The sequence below is a fragment of the Monodon monoceros genome, unplaced genomic scaffold (genome assembly GCF_005190385.1).
Source record: "Monodon monoceros isolate NGI ecotype Baffin Bay Population unplaced genomic scaffold, NGI_Narwhal_1 Super_Scaffold_2, whole genome shotgun sequence".
NCBI lineage: Eukaryota > Metazoa > Chordata > Mammalia > Artiodactyla > Monodontidae > Monodon > Monodon monoceros.
Genome location: NW_021703776.1, coordinates 67,968,265 through 67,981,910, shown reverse-complemented (window position 1 = coordinate 67,981,910; position 13,646 = coordinate 67,968,265). Strand labels below are relative to the sequence as shown.

General features: G+C 35.3%; 1 protein-coding gene across 1 annotated transcript in view; it reads left to right on the top strand.

The window, feature by feature from the left end:
- Positions 1–13,646, top strand: part of DOCK4 (dedicator of cytokinesis 4) — a 480,919-nt gene that overhangs the window by 408,758 nt on the left and 58,515 nt on the right. Inside the window, exons 28-32 of the mRNA XM_029233259.1 lie at positions 129–204; positions 2,107–2,207; positions 2,955–3,013; positions 10,769–10,917; positions 12,595–12,680. Of these exons, the coding sequence (XP_029089092.1) occupies positions 129–204; positions 2,107–2,207; positions 2,955–3,013; positions 10,769–10,917; positions 12,595–12,680 (471 nt within the window). The remainder of the gene's footprint in view (positions 1–128; positions 205–2,106; positions 2,208–2,954; positions 3,014–10,768; positions 10,918–12,594; positions 12,681–13,646) is intronic.

Sequence of the window (13,646 nt, the reverse complement as noted above, 5' to 3'; positions counted from 1 at the left end):
ATGAATTATCTAGTATAGTTCCACAGGCTTACTGAAGGTTTTCTTCTTAGTTACTTTATTCTTGCCTGATAAATGATTTTCACTAACGTGATGTTTCCAACTTAAAATGTATTCTCTTTTATCACTAGCGTTATTATTACAACGGTTCTGTACCTGTCAGATGCACTTCGTAAGAACTTCTTAAATGAAAACTTTGATTATAAGGTGAGTATCCATTTAGATGACTATCCTACTTGGGCTAAAAGGTTTCACAATGTCCCTCAGGAAATTACCTCACGTATTTTCTTTCTCTTAGTAGAGAAAGTTATTCTGTCTACCTCAAATTAATCTTGGGCCCTATTAGTTTATGAATAATGTTAGAAGAGTTTTTCATTATATTTTTGAACAAGCTAGGCCTATAAATATGTTTATCAACCTGGTGGAAATCATAGTGCTTAAGAGGAGAGAAAGTTCTTTATTGTTACTGTAAATTTTAATTCTTATTCTTTTTGATCCCTATGCATGCATGACAAAAAGAACTTAGAGCATAATGTTTTTAAGACATCTTTTAAAATAGAGTTTATGTGAAGAATGTGTTTACAAAGTAAACCCTTTAGTTCCTTCACTTCTTCTTCCCATTTTTTAGAATGAATTAGTGAAAAGAAATAAAAAATGAAAGATTAGTAAGATTCTTTAAGACAGATCTCTATGTAAGTCTGCAGTGTAATGTGATATGCCTGGGTCTCTAAGAATTCTCGATACACCATTTTTAAAATGGGAAATGATAAATAAAAATGGGCAGTGCCTATCCTGGTTTCCCTTCTTAGTGGTGTTTTATGTTTTTTACATCTTTGTTTCTTATTCTTTTAAAAATAACCTCTTTTATATTAAACATTTAATAAAATGTCCTTATTAGGTAACTAGGAAATACAAAAAGTACAATAGAAACCAGTGAAATTTTAATGGTTCCATAATGTCTTTATACTTTACAATAAAGTATCAAAATTTCATAATCACAGTGCTACTTTGTAATATTCAAGTTGTTTCTACTGTTTTATTCTTATAAATTACTCTTTTTATGTGTATTCTTACAAAATAAAAGTTGGCATATATTCCTAGTTATTTCTTTGGATAAATATTTGTAAGTGAAAATATTGTTAAAGACTGTACCAATTATATTTGATTGCCTATATGTACGCCAACACTAGAAGAGACAATTTAGGGGGGCAATTTGATAAAGGGAACAATTTTTTTTGCTTTAATTTACATTTCTTACTAGTTATGTTATTAATTATTCATTAGTTATTAGTTATTAACTAGTAGTATTGAATAATTATTGACTAAAATTCATATTTTGTAAAGAATATGTTCTTGATTTTTGTTCATTATTTTGCTTGGAGTGTTATATTTTTTATTTGTGAGAACTCTTTATGTATAAAAGATATTAACTCTTTATAATATTTCTCCTATTTATCTTTAATTTTACATGGTGTCAGTAGAAAAGTAGTTTCCTTCCATGATGTCCTCCATGTTTTTGGTTAGGTTTATTTTTGGGAATTTTATTCTTATCTCTTTCTGATGCTGTTTTTAGTATAAGAGAACTTAGAAGATTTGTCTTGGTAGGGAATTTTTATATACTCTCTGAATTTAAAGCAATTAGCATATCCAAAAGAGCGTACGTATCTTTTTTTTCAGTTCTACATTAAAAGGGGTTCCAAAAATGAAATCACACAGGAGTAAAGTAATCCAACTTATACCTCAGCCTCCTTGGAGACACGCAGACATGTTATAAGAGAAACAAAACATCTGCCATTTAGCATGTACCAGAGAGCTCATGAAACTTGGGATACAACATTGAAGCAATATAAAAATAGATAGTATTTATTTAGTTAGTTTACTTCTTTGTTATAGAAAATTTCACACATATATAAAAGTAAAGAGTATAGTATGATGAATCCCTCGTGTACCCATACCCAGCTTCAACTATTACCAACTCATGGCCAATCTTATTGCAACTATACCCCCCATTCACTTACCACTTTTGAAGCAAATCCAAGATATCATGTCACTTCACCTGTAAATATTTTTGTAACCCCATAGTATTTAAATATCTCATTCTCGTTTTAGATCTGGGATTCCTACTTTTACCTTGCAGTCATTTTTATAAACCAGTTGTGTCTGCAGTTAGAGATGTTTACACCTTCCAAAAAGAAAAAGGTGTTAGAAAAGTAAGTACCAGTGTATAATCGGGTAAGAATATGAGGCAAATAAAATGTGGTGCCTTTTAAAGAGTATTTTAGTTCAAGTGATTCATAAATCAGATCTCCATAACTAGAAATCATAGTGGAGAGGCATTGACCAAGAGGACAACAAGCAGTCCTTTCTGGAAATTTCACTATTTTGAACTTATTTAAACATTTTTGTCCTCAATCTTTCAGGATTCAAAATTACCATAGAAGCGAAAAATTATGAGACAAATCTGTTTTACTAAAGGATTTACATGAGGATTTGAATTAGAGGCATCAAGACATGTACATTGTACAAAGTTCCAGTTATAAAATGAATAAGTCATGGGGATGGTGGGTACAGCATGGTGGGTACAGCATGGATACAGCATGGTGACTATAGTTAATAATACTGTATTGCATATTTGAAAGTAGCTAGGAGAGTGAATCTTGAAAGTTTTCATCAAAAGAAAAAAAATTTGTAACTAGTTATGGTGATGCATATTAACTGGACTTATTGTGGTGACCATTTTGCAATATATACAGATATTCAAATTGTTACATTAGACACCTAAAACCAATATGATGTTATATCAGTTATACCTCAATGAAAAGTCATCTGCATTAAACATCTTCAATTACAAACATATTGCCTTTTAATTCAGAATGATAGATTGTGTCCTAAAGAGACACAGATAACTTCTTTGTTCTGGAATCTTTTTAACAGGTTTGATTTTTGTTCTATTTCAGGTATGGTGACATGCGGGTAACGATGGGTTGTGAAATTTTCAGCATGTGGCAGAACCTAGGTGAGTGATGAAAAAAGAAGCACCTCGATTTTTAGCTTATCACTGTCCTTTTAAGTGAACAAATGAAGAAGGCCAATTTACCAATGACAACATTTGAAACCAAATGTCTAAATCAATAGAGAAATCTATAGAGAGTAATTGACACTTTGGCATTGAATAAGGTTACAACTAATTCTGTAAATTGGTGTCTGTCTGAAAAATCACCTTTCTTTTGTGTGTTTCATTATTACTGAATGACAAATTTTATAATCTAACATTGTTCCTATAATACATGCTATTCTAGCAATGAGCTAACCTTTCAGAGTTTGGAATTGTAGCAACTCAAAATTTCTAGAACTCTGAATTGAGGCTCTGAATGACAATAAATTTAGAATAAACTTTATGAAACATTGACTTGAGCATCTGTACTCTTAGAAACTTAAAAACCAATGACCTATGTCATGGAGAGTATAGCCAAAGGATTTTAAAGCATCTGCAGTTGCTAAGAAACAATTAGATCCAATTGTGTTAATCTGCCACAGCAGATAGAGCATATTATCTAGCAAATTGGTTGCGTAGAAAACAACAATATTTAGAAGATAAGCTGTTTTAAAATCTCATTGACATAGGGTTGCTTTATTGAAAGTCATAACGTATTTAATTTGGTATGTTAACTATGCAAGTTTATAGTATTCATTTGCTGTTATGCATTGTAGTTCCTCGTGATTTATTAAAGTGATGGACCTATTTGAATTGAATATATAATGACCTGAAAGTATTATATCTTTCCTCTTGGGCTCATCCAAGCACAACTTGGAAATGGCAGGATTTGTTTTCTGTAAGTGAAAATAGAACCATTATCATTTTACTTCAATTCATGTTACAGAGTGATTTTTGACCAGGATATCCCTCAAATGTACAATATATACAAGGCAATTTGAGGAAGCTTTGTTATATATAACTGAGCCCAGTGTTCAATGCTTGCTGATAATTTCAGGGAAGAAAAAGCGAGTTAGCATCTTTGAAAGTAACCTCTGACTGTCTAAAACCAGCCAGAAGAAGCCTAGGAGGTGTCTTTAGATTCAGCTCAAAAATAACATCAGGGCTTCCCTGGTGGCACAGTGGTTGGGAGTCCGCCTGCCAATGGAGGGGACGTGGGTTCGTGCCCCGGTCCAGGAGGATCCCACGTGCCGCGGAGCAGCTGGGCCCGTGAGCTATGGCCGCTGGGCCTGCGCATCTGGAGCCTGTGCTCCTCAACAGGAGAGGCCACAGCAGTGAGAGGCCCGCGTACCGCAAAAAAAAAAAAAAAATCAGTTTGTCTTATTTGAAGAACACTTCTCTCAATCTTCATGTTTCATTGATTCTTTGTGTGTTTGTTTTTCAAAAACAGATCAAGACCCTTGGAATGTCCCTATTGCATTTGGCATTAATTTAGTAAAGTGTTTTCCAAAGAATGCTTCCTTGAAATGCTGTTGTGGCTTAGGCTCTTGTTGGAGCTCAAATGATAAGACCAGGACAGGCTTCCCTGGTGGTGCAGTGGTTGAGAGTCCACCTGCCAATGCAGGGGACACAGGTTCATGCCCCGGTCCGGGAAGATCCCACATGCCGCGGAGCGGCTGGGCTGGTGAGCCATGGCCGCTGAGCCTGCGCGTCCAGAGCCTGTGCTCCGCAATGGGAGAGGCCACAACGGTGAAAGGCCCGCATACCGCACAAAAAACAAAAAACAGAATGATAAGACCAGGACAGATTCGTTTAAGTTGACAGAATGTTAGAAAACAGGGCAGGTTAACCTCTTCTAGACAAATCTCAGTATTGCCGTGTATGGTTATTTCCACATAAATCTTTCTTCAAGCCGTCATACCTGTTCCCTTAGGCCCATGACCCATGGCTTGCTGAATAAAGCTGGCACCTTTTGTCTCACTAAAGAAGTCATTGTGTACTTCATGAACTCTTCTCCTCTATTTTGTCTTTAACAAAAATATTTCTGCCCCTCTGGGTTTTATGTTATGTCTTAGTTTTCATCAGAAATCTATAGAATGTGAAAAATCTCTGGAGCATATGGTCCCCATAACACGTTATGAGGTCAGTGCTCTTAGAACAGTGATAGTAGACAGCATCACCTGGAAGCTTGTAAGAAATGCAAACTCTCTAACTCCTCCCCAGACCCACTGGAATAGAATCTCTGAGAATCTCTGAGACGGGCAGAGCAGTCTGAGTTTTTACAAGTTCTCCAGGTGATTCTTATGCACTTGGCTAAAGATTAAAAGATTAAAAGGCACTGCTTTAGACAACGCTCTCCCCTTTCTTTGTTTTTCCAGCCCTAAAGGCTAGCTCTAGCACTGTGTTAGAAAAGACTTATTATACTCAAGTACAGATTCCCAGCATGACATAGTTCAAGGATAGGGTGAGTGTACATCTTCACTTCATTCCTTTCTGCATTATTTCCCTAGAGTTGCAGTCTGAGACTTCCAAAACATCAGGTGAATTTTAAAGGTCATTGCCACTATACAACAACTGGAATTGGAGAATGTTTAAAAATGTTAAAACCTCTTTTCCAACATATTTTTATAAATATGATATGATAATAAAAATTAAGTATTCAGGGTATTTTGACACCTTTGTAGAGCTTAAGTCAGCTTGTTACATAAGAATATCAAAATACATTAGTTATAATTTGGTTTACCTATAAATATGTCATATTGAGTATTTTGAATGCTAAAGAAAAATTTATTCAGATAATTATAGATTTTCATTTTTAATGGAACAGGCCAATAGATTCAATTTAACATAATCCATAAAGCACTGGCCACGTGCAAGTTATTTTGAGGGATATAAGAAAAAATGGTCCATGCCTATTAAAAGCTTAGTTTTTAAATCTGATATTTTAAACTTTTTGTCCAGTTTGTGTGGAGCACTAAAAAGCTTGATAAAGACATATTCACCATGTTTTCATAAAGCAAGTAAACTGTTATGATTTCATAATTTAAAATCCTCAATAGTTTTTAGTAGATACAAAAAGCACTAAGTTTTGGAAAATAAATTGAGTAGAGGAAATGCCCGGAGTCACTAAATACACAATTACTTGAAACTTTCCAGTTGGTCTAATTTAGAAACACAAATTTTACTGGACAATATATGAAAATCAGGTTTTGGTCATTGGTGTTTACCTCAGAAGTGTGGAAACTCTTCCATATGCTAGAAATAAGTTAGTTTTTGCGTTCTGCTGAGGACAAGGAAAAAAGGGGCATATATAATTTAGGGACTAGTCTACTTTTAAACATAAAGCTTTTTTTTTGATAAAAGAGTTCATATATCATTGATACATAATATAAATATTGCACTATACATACAAGTTTCATACAGAAATGTATAGACAAAACATAAAGCTTTAGGATTTTCAAATCTGATCATTATAGCCCCTAGATTTACCTGTGAGCAGTGGTTCATATGGTAATTCTGTTTTTAAGTTTTGAGGAATCACCATACTGTTTTCCATAACAACTGCACCATTTTCCATTCCTACTAACAGGGCACAGGGTTCCAGTTTCTCCATGTCCTTGTCAGCACTTATGTCCTGTTTTTTTTGTTTGTTCTCATCTTGTTGTTTTGTTTTGTTTTTTTACAGTAGCCTCCCTAATGGCCATGAGGTGGTATCTCATTGTGGTTTTGATAAAACGATTTATTTTTGAAGAGTAAAACAAATAGTGATAAGTGAACACCTTTTCTTAGGTGTGTTATTCCTCAGTATTTTCAATTTATTAGTTGAAGGACTAAAAAATATTCTGTTGCAGTGGGAGGGGAGTAGAGGATAAAATACCTAGGAATAAATTTAACCAGAGGTGAAAGATGTGTACACTGAAAACAGTAAGACATTGTTGAAAGAAATTGAAGGTGGCACAAAGAAATGGAAAATTATCCCATGCTCATGGAAGAATTAACATTGTTAAGATGTCCATATTACTTAAAGCAATCTACAAATTCAATGCAATCTCTATCAAAATCCCAATGACATTTTTCACAGAAATAGAACAAACAATCCTAAAATTTGTATAGAACCACAAAAGACCCTGAATAGCCAAAATAATCCTAAGAAAAAGAACAAAGCTGGAGGTAGCACACTCCCTGATTTCAAATTAAACTAGAAAGCTGTAGTAATCAAAACAGCAAGGTATTGGCATAAAAACAGAAACACAGATCAATGGAACAGGACCGAGAACCCAGACATAAACCCACACATATATGGACAATTAATTTACTATAAGAGAGCAAAGAACATAAATGGAGAAACTACAGTCTCTAATAAATGGTGCTGGGTAAACTGGACAGCAAAAGAATGAAACTAGACCACCATCTTATACCATACACAAAAATTAACTAAAAATGGATTAAAGACTTGAATGTAAGACCTGAAACAATAGAATTCTGAGAAAAATACATAGACAGTATACTCTTTGACATCAGTCTTAGCAATATCTTCCTGGATATGTCTACTTAGGCAAGGGAAACAAAAGCAAAAATAAACAAATGGGACTACATAAAACTAAAAAGTATCTGCACAGCAAAAGAAACAATCAACAGAACAAAAAGACAACCTACCAAATGGGAGAAGATATTTGCAAGTCATACATCCAATAATGGGTTAATGTCCAAATATATAAATAACTCATACAACCCAACAACAACAACAAAAAACAATTAAAAATGGGCAGAGGATCTGAATAGACATCTTTTTCAAGGAAGATATGTAGATGGCCGACAGGCACATGAAAAGATGTTCAGCATCACTAATTATTAGGGAAATTCCTATCAAAACCACAATGAGCTATCACCTTACGCACATTAGAATGGCTGTTATCAAAAAGACAAGAAATAGCAGTGCTGGACAGGATGCGAAGGAAAGGGAACGTTCTTATACTGTTGATGGGAATGTAAATTGGTGCAGCCACTATGGAAAATAGTATGGAGATTGCTCAAAAAATTAAGATTAGATCTACCATATAACCTAGTAATGCTACTTCTGGATATTTATCCAAAGAATACCAAAAAAAACAAAACAAAACACTAATTTGAGAAGATATATGCACCCCTATGTTCATTACAGCATTATTTACAATAGCCAAGAGATGGAAACAACCTAAGTGTCCATCAACAGATGAATAGATCAAGAAGATGCTGTGTGTACATACAATGGAATACTACTCAGTCATAAGAAATGTGAAATCTTGCCATTTGTGACAACCTTGAGGGTATTATGCTAAGTGAAATAAGTCAGACCATATGATTTCATTAATGCAGAATATTAAAAGTAAATAAATGAACAAACAAAATGAAACAAAAACAAACACATAGATACAGAGAATGGATTAATGGTTACCAGAGGGGAAGAGAGGTGGGGGAGGGTGAAATGGGTAAAGGGAGTCAACTGTATGGTGATGGATGCAAACTAAACTTCTGGTGGTGAGCATGCTGTAGCATATACAGAAGTCAAAATATAATGTTGTACGCCCAAAATTATATGTACGCCCAAAAATATAATGTTATAAACCACTGTTACCTCAATAAAAAACAAGACGAGGGAAGGCATGAATTTTCTCCCCCAAATTTATATGTTTGTACCTATACTTGCAAGGATAGTCTACAAAGAAAGAGATTATTCTTTACTGCTGTGTCCCACCTTTGCCATTCATCATGCTGCAAGGTTAAGTTTTTTCTTTCTATTTTTAGTTGAACTAACATTCTTACTAAATATAAAGTGGGCTTCTCTTCCACATTTGCAAACACAGTGTCTTGTAACTGCTGTAGAAAAATCAATACTTCCCTAACAGGCTGCTCTGTGTGAATAAATATACAACAGCCCAAGTAGCAGGTGCCCTAAATACTTCAAAACAAGACCATGTGGCTGACAATTAGAGATGGGGAAAGTATACTAAATCTGTGATTTAAAAAGAAATAATCTAAATGAAGTTTATTTTACCATTGCTATACATAGCTCAAGATTTTGCTTTGCGGATTGGATAAGAGTAAAATTTTCTATGATGGAAGGCTTGTACGGGTTGCACAGATTCTTTGTTCCCAAACTGTTTTCAGTAAAGAAGGCTAGCCTCATACATTCCTGCACAATGATTTAAATGTGGGTATGGCTTCTCTACTGTCCTAGAAAATCAGGCCACAAAATAGAGCGTATGAATTTTGTTTGCATTATGATTGAAACAAGCCAACTGTAAATGACATGTTTTAAGACAATCAGGGAAATTTTAATATAGGCTGGTTTTAGATTAATTTGAGGAATTACTGTTTGCCTTTTTTGAAGGAGTGATAAAGGCACTGTGATTCTATATTTATAAAATGACCTACCTGTTAAAGATGCTTACTGATGTTTGTACAAGTAGAATGTTATGATGTCTCTGACTTGGTTTAAAATTTCCCAGGGAAAAAAATAGTTGGGTTGATAGGTGAAACAAGATTAGCAAAAAAATTTTGATAATTATTGAAGCTAGATGATGGTTATGTGGGGATTTATTTTACTAATCTTTGTAATTTTGTGTACATTTGAGATTTTTCATAGTAAAAAATTTTTAAAAGAAGAAAATCACATTGTAAAATGTCTATAAATGGAAAACACGTTTTAAAAGGAGATTCAACAATACTCAGTGAAATAGTGGTAAATACAATAAGTGCATGCTAATGATGTTCTTTGTTAGAGAGGTCAAGGAATGCCAGACTCAGGAAAGATTAAAAACAAAGATCCGGGGCTTCCCTGGTGGCGCAGTGGTTGAGAGTCTGCCTGCCGATGCAGGGAACACGGGTTCCTGCCCTGGTCTGGGAAGATCCCACATGCCGCGGAGAGCTAGGCCCGTGAGCCATGGCCACTGAGCCTGCGTGTCCGGAGCCTGTGCTCTGCAACGGGAGAGGCCACAACAGTGAGAGGCCCGCGTACCGAAAAATAAAAAAAAAATAGAAACTCTGAGATTTAACATGGATGACTAGGATAATGGACTGAACTCAACACTCATATGCTAGACAAAATCATCTACGTCCAGCCCACCCTCCACCCTCCTTTCCTCTGAATTATCGATACCATACCTTGGAGCACTTGCTAAACACCATTTTGAGCTCACTATTATCACATTGTAGTCTTTTCAGAAAATTATTTTTTGTTTGCACCAACATTTAAATGTTTATTTAGGCTGTATGTTTATTATATAAAAAAGCAAGAAAATTATATAATACAGATAGGAACCACCTTTTTCATATATAAAAATCACCAGTAATATCATCACCCAGAGATAACCACTGTGGTTAGTATTAGGGGATATAATCTTCTAGACTCTTATATATATTTTCATTTTAAATGAAAGATGTACCTGTGTATACTGTATAGTACCTTGCTTTTTCAGTTATATTGAAAAACTTCACTTGTGTTATTCTTCAACCTCATTTTTAATGATTACATAAGAATTTTAATGTGTGAATGTACAATAGTATACATAACCAATTCCCAATGATTTATGTAATGTTTAATTGTATCTTATGGCTTTTTTTAAACTGTGAAAAGGGTAAATCCCTAGTTTTTTAATTAAAAATAATGAAGAAATATTAACATATGGAAATTTACTGTTTATATATCTGTTTAGGGGAATATTTTCTTGCTTGAGGAGACAACTGTAATTGAATGTATTCTCGTGACGACAGTTTTAAACAAACTGTATAATACTAATTTTCTGAAATCTTATTCAGACTAAATATACTGAAACATAAATATTGTATTCAATTTAGGAGAACACAAGCTTCATTTCATCCCTGCCCTGATTGGCCCCTTCCTGGAAGTGACCTTGATACCCCAGCCAGATCTCCGGAATGTCATGATTCCTATTTTTCACGATATGATGGACTGGGAGCAGAGGCGAAGTGGCAATTTTAAACAGGTAGGCGGATGTGCTCCTCGGAGCAGCTGGAAGAGTTTCAGTTCTCTTTGAGCATCTCTGAGCCACTGCATTCAACTCTGAGTTGCGGAATGAGCACCGAACCAGATTTCAGCCTGGGCTGCCTACTCCCAAGCTGCGTAGCCTCAGACACCTCTCTGGTAGTGTGTTTCACTGGGTCTCCGAGAAGCCCTAAAAAAAATTTCATTCCCTTTCAGCTAAAAAATCCTGTGATTTCCTAGGTCTGTGTTTAAGAACTGGCAGAGACTTTATTTGCTCCCAGCTAGACACAACATGGAGGAATCAGAAGGTTAATGATTCTTAAAATCATTGACCTCTCAGTTGTCTGCCCATTGTATTTGGTGAATGGCTTAGCTTTGAACATTTGATGCACAGTATGTTTTATTGCTCTTTGCTTGAAGCATTGAGAATTAATTTAAAGGGAAAAGCAGTAGAAATTGTTGTAAAGGAAATTCTGAGGAGATGAGCCTAACATTTCTCTTTGACATAAGATCTAATAGCTCTGCTCCAGTTTTGGAAAGACAGACGTTCTTATTCCAAAACCAGCTCTCATAGCAGAAATCAACTGCTTTTGCCATGCCAAGTCACTCCTATTGGAGACAGCAGACCTACTATCTCTTCACACAGTCATTGCACTCTCCTGTGTGAAGGATCTTTCTTGCTTCTCCAGATGAAGGCCTTCTCAAGTCTTAGAAGTGATTGTCAACTGTACAAGCAAGCTGAATGCATACATAGGACCCTCCTGTTGCCAAAAGCATGGCATTTCATCTGTATCAATCTCTACATTTACTTTCAAGAAAGCTAGTACATGAATGAAAGGCTGTTTAAAAATTGTATTGGGGAAGACCCACTTTTCTTCCCTTTTCTCTTTATCCCCTTATTGAAATTTGATTCAAAGGGAAATTGTGTTTAGTCCCTTGCCAAAGTCAAATATCCCTCCCTACCCCTAGTTGTTTAACTCTCTCTGGCCAGGCAGAGATTCTTCATTTTCTGTCTCCTCTGTTGCCTCCGACAGATGAGGGATATTTATTTCTGCCTTCCTGATACTGAAGTCCTAAAGGATTTATGTTCTTGAAAATATAAATGTTTTGACTACAGTTTTCAGGAAATATGTCCTTTCTCTCTCACGCTGCCTATTGCTGACTTAGAATATGTCCATGGATCTACCATCTGTACATGGTTAGGACAGATTCTCAACTTTAGCAAAGATTTAGTGCGACCTCGAGCTGTTTTGAGAAAGAAAATAGATACAAAACACATCAAAGATTTAAATGAATGTTTGTGGATATGGTAGTTTGCTGATGTTCTTATATATATCATGATTTAAAAAAAAAAAAATGAGACTTGCCAGCTTTTACAGCTCCTAAATAAAGAATTCAAACATTTAAGCTGGGCTGCAGGCATTTGTGTTTGAATCAACAAATAGAAGTCTTTGGCGACAGCACATGCTACCCTACCGGGAGTTTGAAGTATGTGCCTGCATCTAAATTGGCCCCCTAGAATTCCAAGGGGGTGTCTCCTGTTAACCACAGCTGATAATGTCGCTTTCACAAAATTTACTATGGCTTTTTCCTGTGCAGAAATAAATATGTTTCAATATGCCTAGAAAATCCTACTTGTGAAAGGGAGGAAAGAGAGTAACATTTGGGTCTGTTTCAGGTGGAAGCCAAGCTCATTGACAAACTGGACAGCCTGATGTCAGAAGGCAAAGGTGATGAAACATACCGTGAGCTCTTCAACAGTATGTGAGTAACATGTTTATCTCAAGTGGATTCTGTTCCGGGGATTTGGTGTCAGTGCTAAGCAGCTGAGAGCTACAAAGACAGCTCGGGTCTCACAGGAGTGCTTTGTCTTTGTGGAGTGTGAAATAAAGGAGAATTGCTTAACTGGCGAATGGATCTTGTTATGTTGATGATTAGACATATCTCCTTGTATTAATCTCTGATTAGGGCAGGTTGCAAGTGTCATATAACAAATTCCACTCTTCTCATGCCTAGTAATTTTTAAACTGGGGCTGCAAGATAATGATTTTAAATAGGGTCACGAGTGGGAGAGGAAAAGACACAATAGTGGTGTGATTGTTGTATTTGTGCACAGTGCTTTCCGAAACGAGATATCCTTGGTTGATTTGCTGTTGGGAAAATTAACCCAGTTTGCATCTGTTCTTCAACAATTGATTTAATGCATCGATACTTACTGCTCATTCAGCATTATTAATTTCTTCCTAAATGTTTCTTATTAGACTATCACAGAAGCAAGTCGTTTTTAGTAAATTCTGTGATTAGGATTTGTATGGAGGATAGAGAAATAATATTGTAAGGAGACTTTGAGGTTATCTTACTAAGGAAAGAATGTGATCACTGTCATGAGATGAAGTGCTTATACCAAGTATTCATCCACTGTGTGAAATGGCCAGAGAGGATACATAAGAAGGTTCTAGTGCTTTAGGATTTTAATTCTAGCACTTGTTTCCTCTACAGCTTTCTATGGATCTTAGTCATTTTCAAACCTCTTATACTTATGAAGTGTTTCTTTTTGAAGGAAGAACCAGTTCTTTGTGCTTGGGAAATGTTTGCAGTTCTTTCATAAGTGCAAAAACAATTTAGCAATACATTTTTCTATCACAAAATACGCTTTTACTTATATTTACACCCAAGTATCACCTAAAACTAAATATTAATGCTTTAGTACTGAGAGCCAAACACAAAATT